Source organism: Geospiza fortis, unplaced genomic scaffold (genome assembly GCF_000277835.1).
Source record: "Geospiza fortis unplaced genomic scaffold, GeoFor_1.0 scaffold40, whole genome shotgun sequence".
Taxonomy (NCBI): Eukaryota; Metazoa; Chordata; class Aves; order Passeriformes; family Thraupidae; genus Geospiza; species Geospiza fortis.
Window position 1 is genome coordinate 12,016,790 of NW_005054297.1, and position 11,371 is coordinate 12,028,160.

Below are 11,371 nucleotides of genomic sequence, written 5' to 3' on the forward strand. Positions count from 1 at the left end.
GCTGTTACTGTGAATGAGCCCTCACTATCAAAGCACCCCTATCATACTGATACCAAAGACAAACCTACATCAGCTGCTACCAAAGACAAATCTTGCAGCACCTCGTCTCCACTGATGAAAAATTGTATCAGAGCTGTGTCTTTCATACCCCCGTTCAGGTTGACTATCCAGCTGTATAAGCTAAATTTATGCAATGAAAAATCTCTGAAGGTTCTCCAGCAATTTCTGACTTCAGGCTCTAGGGTCAAGGAAAACAGATTAATGTCCAGCCACTGGAGGGTCTAAAGCAGAGAAGTCAGTGACCAAGAAGGCTTAAAAGAATAACAAGATAGTTAATGGAGTGCACCAACCATTTCCAGGGGCTCTCAGAGGTCTCTGCTTTGGATTCACATCAGGGAGCCACAGCTACCCTCTCTTGTTTGTTATGCAGAAATCCCAAACTGTTCCTCTATCCAAAATTTGCATATTTTTCAAAAACCTACATCTGACTTCAAAGCAGAAGAGTCATCTGCACTAAGATTTTTCTCACCAGTTAAAAAGTTATTTATTGAGTCTAAACCTGCCGTGTATACTCCTCTTACAGGCCAGCAGACACAAAATTACAACTAGACATCAAACCTCTGCACATAACCTACACCTCTTTCTTAAGATGCCAATGTGCTTCCACTACTTGTACAGAAAGTCAGCTAGCCTGCTTCCCTACGTGTCTTTTACCTGGCTGTTTAAAGGTAAGTTTCTCTTCTCCAGATAACCTCTCACTTCACTGACTATCCAATTCCTCCCCAGGAACCAAGAAAAACTACACATTTCAAGCAACTGAGTGTCCAGAATAGTGGGGTTTAACATAATAGCTGAATCACCACCTGCTTTTTAGTTCTCTGGGTTTAATTTTTGAGGTGCTAAATTGAAGTCTTGAGGAAATCAACAGGAGTTTTGTCTGCATAGAGATTGTATATCAAGACATAACTCTATAAATTCATAAAGTCTAGTAACTGCTCAAAATTTACTTCTACTATTTAAATTCTGTAGTTACAAGAAATTTGATAATTGCAACTTACAACTCCCAAATTTGAGAGGACAAGCATGACCATCCATGGGAAAATCCACTAATCTCATGGGACACTCTGCACTTATTGTAAGCCTATAATGGAACAAATTAAATAGTCTCTGGTTGCCATTTTGTCTAGGCAGTACAACTTTTGCATACAGTAATTGTAAGAAGTCAAACAAACACATTAGATACCTCATTGTGTACAGGATGGTGCCGTTTCTCATTATTCTGAAGAGTTTATTTGGGGCTGTCATATTATGTGCAACAGACTTTTTCCCATTCCTGAAGAAAGTATCAGGAGTCCATACCTTCGAAACCATCAAGTTGTTAAGTCTTAAAATTTCAATAGGGCCATCATATTTTAATCTTTTATCTACCCATGTCTGACGAAAGAAGACATCCATTGTATATTCCTGTATTAAATTGCAGAAAAACAAAGATCACATTTGCATGTGTGTTTCCTGTAAAAGAAGAAATCCCTCAGGAGCAAAGAAATCATTAGAGAAGAAAATCCTAAGTCCACTACAAAAACATCTTTCCACCAATTAAAGTGTCTTGTGTATTTCTTAATAGCTTAATTTCTTACATTAGTCATATCCATAAACTGCTACACATTTAATCATCAAGGAATAATTAACCTAATTAAGTTTGAGGAAGCAGGCAACTGAATTGGAAGTCAAGCATATAACTGGAAACAAAATTATCTCTGACAAGAATTGTCAACAGATTTTTAAAGAAAATATATCCACTGATCAGCTGCTGCTGGCTTAATTGAAAATACCAGGACAAACTATTAGTTCCACTTTAAAGTTAGGAAAGAAAACCCAACTTCATCTCATGGAAGGTAAGCTTTTAACTGAGGAAAGCTAAATAAGTCTTTTGCCATGCCCACAAAACAGGGACAATAAATTATATAGAGATTTGCATATATATCTACATTTTTTCAAAGTATGTAACTATCCCATTAACTTCCTCAGAAAAGCCACTCAGATACTCCAACGAAAACATGCAAACAACTGCAGCGGCACATCATGAGAAATCAAATGTGAATGAATGGATGAAAAAATGCATTTCTCATCTCGGGAAGCTAAAGCATTTCACAAAAAAAACTACCATGTAGCAATGAAAAAGGTCACATGGAAGGCTTTAAGTCCTTTCTAACTTACAGTTTTGATTTTGTTGTTTAGCCAAACAATGTTTTCTGACTAGATTTCAAATTCTTCTGTGTAATGTCTCCATTGAAATTACTTGTAAGACCGTATCTATTTGCATTGGCAGGAGGCATGACTACTAGTGTAATGCATCTTAGGATTGTATATCTTCTTTTCCATAACTTTATCCTCCGCTGTGATTTATAGTTAATCCATGAAAAGTGTCTCCTCTAGTGTCATTTCTTGCTGGCAACTTCATAGCTCATAAGTAGCAGTTTCTGTTATTAGCTTCTACCTGACAGATTTTGTAATACAAGATTGCAACCATTTTCATTAAATGAAAACCATTCATAAAATGAAAATGGGTACAAAAGCAACTAAAAAGACGTTCTGACCTCCCCTGTACTGAGACCATAGCACACGTCACTGTTGCAGCAAGTTTTATATGAGTGCAGCCACATTCAGATTACATTGGATCACTAATGGATATATTAACTGAAGAGTATTCCAGAAACAATTCCTGCATCCCTAAATAGCCTCCTAAATCATCCTTATTGAAGAAAGGGGAAATAAACTCTGTTTTTGCGAGTTCCTTACCCATCTTCAGTCCATGTTCTCACTTCTACCTAGATATATGCTCCAATATAACTAATAACTTCCCCAGAAAATGAAACCTGAGAGATGCCATGGAGCCCTCCCTGCACATTTGAGGCACCTATTACTAGATTTCCTTGGGACCACATTCTTGTACCCCTTGTCACTCTGATCAGCATCATACTGCACATGATAACCAACAAAGGGGTAAGATGCATTTCAACATGAGAGTGCTGTCACAACTGTAGCTCTGGAAAAATACCTTGCTATCACATACCTTTCCATATAACAGAATTAAGTCAGGTGCAACACAAAGTGAACAACAGCACTATACGGGAAGAAAATTACTACCCTGAAAGTGCTTTTTCCATGAAGAAGTTCAGTTCAACACATATGGCTGCCTTATTTCCATGGGATTTCTTGATTATGTTATAAAAAGATCAACTGCTGTATGATTTAAGGGTGCATCACTGTATTTTAGAAGTTGATGAGAGTTTTGCGGGATTTGACCTTGAAATCAAAAGCCATTCAGCCACAAATAACAGAACATGCAAATGAAATACTGCTCCTCTGTTACTATTTCATGCGATGTGACTTGGACGTTTAATTTCTGAATATACTTGTGAAAACTCTTGTCAGACAAACATTTGCTGAAAGTGATGCTTAAAGGAGCACAAAGATCAGCAAAGGGCATTCATCTGAAATGAAAACGTCAACAAGTATCTTTGAAGTGATGTCATTACTATTCACCTGAGAATAAAACAAGTTTCAGAAATGAAAAGCAATTTCAAAGATATTACATGTTTTCACAGTAGACTGACTTAGACACTCCCTGCAAGGCTGGATTCTGCCTCTGTGCTGTGAAAATCTGTTTTAAATCCCATGAAGTGAATTTCTTAAGCCAGCCAAAACCCACTGAAAGTGTGACCAGAATCAGGCCTTATGTATCTAATTATAACCTGTAAATTAAGCTGTTACTAATCTTGCCTAATTTGCATGATTGACAGAACAGTACAGATGAAGCATCCACTCCTACTGCAGCTAATGGTTTCTCAGAACCAGGAAATGGCATTTTAATCCCAGGAATACATACCATTTCTACATCAGAAACAGGTCCAAAACTGGTGACATATATATCTGTTTTGACTTCAGTAACAGGACCTAATGTATGAAAAGGAAGTGAGCAAGAAAATTTGAATTTTGCAGGTCAACAATTCCCATAAATGATCCTGGTGTGTGAACAGTTACCGCTTTCAGGGTTCTGTGGACGAGCAAGAGCAAAATGCAAACAGAGGTCAATTCAGATAAGTCTCAAATAAGAAGCACTGCTCAATTACCTTTACCACATAAGTAAATCAAAAGCAGTATTTCCATGCAAATCCTCATTCAGAAAACCAAAGTTGACTCAAGTGCTAAGAAAACTGATGCCAAAAAATTAAAAGGCTCACTAAAAACACCATTATACTTTACAACAAGCACTGAATCCCGGAAATCCACATTCCTCAAAGCATTCATTACTAATATTTGGACCTAGTGGCAATAACTGGACAACAGACATTAGCATGCCACGTACCAAGTAATTTAGTATCGCAGGATCAAGAACTGCATCCACTTCCTGAGATGCACTTAAGTGCTTTAATACTAATATCCAAAATAAAAGTTGGAGGTCTAAGTACCTTTGAGGCTTTGAACCAAGATGAAGATTCTGCTACAATGTCTGTGTTGAAAGAACCAATGATACTTAGGACACTGCCAAAAACAGTGCACTGAACAGAGGTTTTGCACTCTCACAGCTGCCTACAGCAAATCAACCATCAGAGAAAGCAGTTTCATTTTAATGTATTATTTCTTTTACTACCTTGAAATCTTAAATGGGCGTTCACTCTTCATACGCTCTACATTTCCCCTTAAACCAAAAACACGCACTAATTTCACTGGGATTTAGGTCTCCTCCTAATGTAACACTCTAGAAGGCTGCTAATCATGATCAGCTGTTATGATGATTTTGTGATCAAAGCATTAGCTAACAGTTTAATTCAGGTAATTAACTCACATCATAAGTTTGATAAAGAAATGTACTGAAGGTCTTACCAAACAGTATCTGTTTGAAAAACAATGCATCATCTAAATATTCACAACCAGATTCTAAACCCCTACAACTCAAATTACTAAAAGGGATAAGTGGCTCAAGTCTGATAAATCAGGTTTTATCATAATATTTTCAATCTAAAGCTGAAAGAAGGAAAGATTCAACAGAGTTAGCAGCAGAAGAATGTCCCACTTGAAAAGAAAAAAAAATCTAAAAAATCAGTCTTCACAGATGTCACTTTGAATCAAATGGTAAAAGATAAAAAAAGAAGTAAGCAATGGGAAAACAGGGAAATTGAAGTTCTTGCACCTAGAACAAGTCTCAAGCTGTGAACAAAAAGTAAAAGAGAACCATGCAAAATTGTTTTACTACAGAATTTGCCAATTATTTAGAGATGAAAAGCTAAGAATTTTTCATCTAAATGTCAAAAAGATTACTTTGCTGGAAGCTAAGTTTCTCAGAAGGGCATTTTTTCAAAATAAAATAAGAAATTCCGCTGTACAACAGTTGGTAGCTCAGAGCTCCCTGGAAAGTTATATAGTTTGGCATGTCTGTCTCAAAGAGGTTTTTAAGAAGCAACCTCCAAGTTCCAGATAACACACTTTCATACCATGCCATTTGTTTTGCAATGGGTTACTCCCTAAACATGGAAGCTGCAGCCTTTTCTACAAATAACAAAGTGTTCATCAGTCAGGGAAATCCATGAGGGTTTAGATCATTCATTTTACTAGCCACATGGTCCAATGACATTTCCTGAATATATTGATTTCTGGAGAGCAGAAGAGCTCCAAGAGATTAGAAGTGAAGACCTTTACCTACAGTGCTAGAAAATAGGAGAGAAAAGCCCAGTCATACTTTCATGTAGAAATAGACGAGATTCAATTACCACTGATCTCCCATAAGCGCACTTTTAAAATTTATCCAGGGTTGATTTAAATACATAGATATTTATTTCATTCGATCTTGAAATAGTTCTGCAATCAGTTCTACAGAAGTGAAAAATTCATTTTCCCACACAGCTTTAATAAGAAAATACAGGAATTAGCCTTTGTTACTCAATAATAAGAGAATACTGAATGCTGCACTCAGTTCCTGAAGGAATCCCTTTCAGGGACTGAGTTCAATATTCAGTACTCCCTTTTTACTGAGTAACAGAGACAAGTGCCTGAATTCCTTTCAGCAACTGCTTTGTTAGTTATAAGAAACTAAATAGGAATAGTCCTTAAATAAACCCCAGACCTTTAAGTGCTTTTCCTCTGATGGTATAGTCTTTTCTTTAGTTCACAGAACACTGTAATTTTACAATCATACCAAATTGAGCACAGGGACAGATTTTCCTAAAGGCACAAGCTGCTTCTCAGACATTGATTTCTTTTGTTTTATTAAATGATCATCTTCATGGGCGATAGGCATTACAACTTTGTTTTTTGGGAGATTCTCAGAAAGAAGGGGGAAGCTAAGATCAAGAAGCTAATCTCCAAATCAGCAAGCCTACACGTTAATGCTATTTAGAAACACTATAGCAGCAGCACAGGACTAAAACTATGTTTGAGTTCACTCTCCAGTAACTGCTATTCTGCCCTCAAATATTTATTAGTATAACCCATGAGAAAGAAGGAAGCAGGAACTCTCAGACAATTATGAGGCCACAAAATATATTTTGGTTGCTTGTCCAACATCATGGCAGAAGAGTAACAAAACAGATGTGAAAATCACATTTTATTACACTAGAAAATGGCAGATGAATGCGGACCTAGAGATACTTTAAACATCATAACAGTTATCCAGCTAGTACAGACATACAAATCCTTGATTTGCAGCCAAAACCTTGGCCAAACAGTTCAGTGTCTGGTAGGAGCAAAGACAGCGAAGCTGATTATCTCCTTAATGCTTTCTCTCCAGTTGCAGCCTTTTCATGCTCCACGTCTTCCACCTACACTGGCCTTAACAGTTGTGAAATGACAAATCTTGGATTTTCTAGCACATCCCAGTACTTAATGCCAACCCAGGAGTATCTATGGCGACACCAATACCTACCTCTTATTCTTCTTGTTCTAGAAGAAAACATAGTTGGTAACAATAGCAGGGGTATAAATAGTGAGTCATGCTGCTGCCTCTTTTTTAAACTATTATTAATCGTGGGAATTCCTGTCAACGAGGAGGTGATCTGTAGTCACCTAACCTACTTTTACTGGTGATTTAAGCAGCCCTCCAAAATGAATATGTTGCACCACTTAATCAACTCAGGCTCTGCAAGCAGAAGATCCTATTAGAATCCTTAACGCTCTATTACTGGCAATAAAATGCAGTGAGTTGTAAGAAGGCCAATTAACTTTAAACATGACCATTTGGGCTTACCCCTCAATGGATCTTCACAAAGTATCCATCCACCATAAATCTTCAGGAATGCTGAAGAACTATTTATATCATACTGGTATGTATTTTTATGTCAATGAAATAGGAGGAGAGTCCTACACACTGCAGTGGGAAGAGTTACGTCTGAATCACTGCTTGCAAGATAATATACTTTAAAGAAGCTCAGGCAGGATTAAAAGCAACCCCTGCAAAAAGCCAGAATAGTTCACTGTTATAGATGTTCCATGTGGGCTGAAGAAGTGATGCCAGGCCCTAACCCTGGGAAGAGGAGTGCAAGAGAGCTCTCGCGTGCATTTTATGTCAACATATGGGTTGAGCTGCAGCACTGCTCCCAGTGAAAGACTTCGGGCTCCATTATCCCTGCGTCTCCATAGGCAACTGTCACTGCAGAGATCCCTGCTGTATGTAAACACTCAAATCCTGCACAAGCTTTCTGTATATTGCAAATTTTGCCATCAAGGATCCCACAACTAATCGGAAACATTAACAAACCAGCCTGCACAAAGGTTTCAACATACAAAGTGCAGTTATGCTGTGCAGTTATTGGTGCTATTATGAGATCAATCCCAGGATATATAAACCACATAAAATCATATTACATCATTTCCTATAGCTACATAAAAAAAATAAAAAAGTAGTTGCCACAGATTTTTTTTAAATATAACTACGTGTGAAAGATTTGGTGTTTTCTCTTTCCAAGTTCTTGCTGCCTGAATAGGGTTGACATTTTTTAAGTGAGGAAAAAAAAGAAAAAAAGCCCCATCATATGAAATATGTTCTCTTGTCTCATTCTATCAGAAAGAACAGCTAAGGTCACCTGCTATATGTAAGAATTCTGCTCAGAAGCCAGAAGTAGGTAGGGCATTTTAAAAAAATTAATGCAGAATTCAAACACATGGGCTACATTCCCTACCAAAAGACAATACAACAAACACAGCATCACACAATAACCTTTGTCTGTATGTATGTTCATCCAACAGCATGTCTGAACCTGAAAAGGGAACAGTATACTTCCAGAAATTAGGAGACTACTATTTCTTTGCCTATTTATCAGCAAAACATCTCTGCTGAGCCAGCCAATAAGCCTGATACTGGTGCCAGTTTTCATGATGTGGACACCTGTCTACTAAGAACTGGACTAAGAATATCAGCTAATTTTATACAGATCACTGAACAACAGACAGATGGTAATGACTTCAAGCATTACTAACTGAGGCCAAATTCAAATCTGTCACCTACAGGTATCTAACACCATATCCTGTTAAGCTTTGAGTCATCAACTTTCACCAGCTGAGAAAGAATGGACAACTGCCGGAAAAAAAAATGACCCACTTCCCTTTTCAATGCTCACTTCAAGTCCATTTGCAATCTAAATAGTGAAAATAAATTATAATATCTATTATGCTGAGCAATGGAACCTTTAAGGTATGCCTGAGTTCCTAGTAAGAGCAAATAATCATGCAGATATTTTTATTTTCTCTAAAAACAGAAAATTGCCTTTGCACTTCAAATGTATTCTGCGTTTATTTTCTGACTAAAGTCCTGCATAGACAGGAAATGAAACTCTTCAGAAATGCTGTTCATCAGCTGAACAACACACAGACTAAAGGGGCACAGAATCCTTCTCCTACCCTTCCTAAGGGAGACAATGGCCAATATATTTAATTCTACCAAATACTCAGCTGCACTACTGAGCTGCACTCAGTCACAAGATCATGGGAAAGAACACAAAAGGAGGAAGAAAAGAAAAAGGGAAATGGATGAACACAGTCCTATTCCTTCTATTCAGGAGTCAGCAGCGGATGTGGCAATTTCCAAAGAGAAAGCCACGGAGCTAACACGGAGTTGATAGTGAGACTCAAAACTTATGCCAGGTTCTACCTCACACAAATTAACAGAACTCAGGAAGGGAGAGGGCTCCATCTTTCACTAACTGATGGGCAACCACACCACAACACATCAGCAGCAGGCTGTGGGTGATGCCACAGCTTGTGGTCAGTGGGTTCCACAGCCAACCTGAGAGCCTGGGGCAGGAGGCAAGTCACACAGCACTTTCTTTCTTTGGTCTGGCCATACAATTGGCCATTAAAAGCAAGATGCCAGAGATCAGATGTCATCTGAAAGGCACAATTCATTAAAATTAGAAGATACACAGCAGCACACAGTCTTGTCACCCTCATCAGCTGCAGTCTCTTTATTCCTTCCTACATCTCTAAGTCCAAGTTTAAGTGTGATTAGTTCCTGTATCATGAAAATTTCAAAGACACCACTACATTTTTTAAAGTTACCATCCAATACAGGATTGAATCAGCTCTTGCAGGCCTTTCTAATGTCAAGAGTCACTCAGGTAAAGTCTGAAACCATGCAAGGGTTTAAAATGACAAATCAGACCCAGGCTTTTTACTTCAAGTGAATAAGACTCTCCTTTCAAAGACTTTGGACTTCTACTGTCAGTTTGAAACTAATGATCAGAAAATAAGGTGATTTTCAGAGAAAATACAGTTTCTGAAACTTTCATGTAATGCACAAAATTTTAAAAGCATATGAAAACTGTAGACCGGGTTTAGCTAGAAATGCTTCTACTTCAAACTTTTACAGCTGAATCAAAATAGTACTCTGGTAGTACACTCAAAGTTTTCCAGCAGATGATGATTTCAATTAATGACGCTACAAGCAGCTTCTGTAAAAACACTGGTTTTGTAAAGTGGTTTTGACCACGAAACCTACTTGGATTATAAATTGCATAAATAACATACAGCGTAGGGAATGAACTAACTTCACTTCCATCACACTATTTTCAAACATCATACAGCATTACTTTACTCATTAGTCCCTAAATACCTTCCATCTACCCAAATTCAAAACTCTTATGCATTTAAAGTCTTCCTGACAGCAGTTGCAAGGGTTTTTTTTCTTTCCTACATGAAACTGCCCATTCTGCTTTATTTCATTCAATTTCTAGGTGACATTTCTTTGCTACTAAAGAGTAGCAAATCTAGAGAGTTAGATTCTCCCCCTGCCTCAGCTTAATGAGAACTTTCACCTAAATGGTCTTTTAGTAACCTTTTTAATAAACCCTTCTGGTTTTGTTCTTCACACTACGAAACCTCCCAGTGCCTCATAAGGTGACAGCAACTTTTTAAGTTTATTGAATTCATTTAATAAAGCGAACTTATAATTCAAGGTGTCAATGCATAACTACCACCAAGAGAAGCTTCCACATACTCCACTGGGGTTCACAACTCCCCTGGGAAACCAGGTCCACATTTGTAAGCATGCTAAGGTAATTTGACTTCTCCTCCAAAACTACCAAACATTGTGCAAATTAATGATAGTATGGAGAATATTAATCCAGTTGTAGGAAATTTCAAAATCAAACATTTTCTACTTTGTTCTGCGTGTAAATTATCTTCATGTATTTTTATTTGTGGTAATGCTGTAACGTGCCAGCAAAATTCAGAATTTGGCTACCTCCCCGAGTCTGATTTTAAACATAATTTATGCCAGAATTAGAAATATTTTCATCAATATGAAGTTTAAAATCAGCATCAGTTAGTTCTCTGTGAGGCCTTTTGTTCTGAAAATAAAACCTTTGTTTCATTTCAGGCCCTGTGAAAACTAGATGGCAAATAAGCTTCAAGAAGAAAACAAAAATAAGTATTCTGCTGTTCATCAGAAGGTGATGTAGCTTTAACATTACCAAAACACACTATACTTTCCATCTCTGAATATTCCCATTCCCTCTGACATTTTGTTTGCAATGCTATAAACTAGTGTGTGACCCACTTTCAAGCTACAAATCCCACTTCTGATACAGATTTATCAGGAAAAAGCCCCAAAATAAAGGTAAAAGTTGATTTTTATATTCTCTATTTCAATAAATAGTCTGTAGTTATTACTCTGAGCAATGTCAAAAAGTGAAATCTGATGAGTTACAGAAATTTCTTTCTTTGGCTGGTTTTGTTGTTTGGTCTTTTTAATCCAAAGTTGTTCTTCTCAAATCGGGTGTAGATAATTTTCACTGCAAGGAGCTAGGGAGGCAAGCATCATTTTTAAAACCAAAGCATTTTCCTCCATGCTTTACTTAAAAGTTCAAAACTCAAAGATGAG

General features: G+C 37.3%; 1 protein-coding gene across 1 annotated transcript in view; it reads right to left on the bottom strand.

The window, feature by feature from the left end:
- Positions 1 to 3,952, bottom strand: part of GABRA4 (gamma-aminobutyric acid type A receptor alpha4 subunit) — a 27,322-nt gene extending 23,370 nt beyond the window's left edge. Inside the window, exons 1-3 of the mRNA XM_031066676.1 lie at positions 3,890 to 3,952; positions 1,244 to 1,464; positions 1,059 to 1,141 (exon numbers count right to left, since the gene is read on the bottom strand). Coding sequence (XP_030922536.1) covers positions 1,059 to 1,141; positions 1,244 to 1,464; positions 3,890 to 3,892 — 307 coding nt within the window. The 5' untranslated portion in view covers positions 3,893 to 3,952. The remainder of the gene's footprint in view (positions 1 to 1,058; positions 1,142 to 1,243; positions 1,465 to 3,889) is intronic.
- Between the last annotated feature and the right edge of the window lie 7,419 nt (positions 3,953 to 11,371).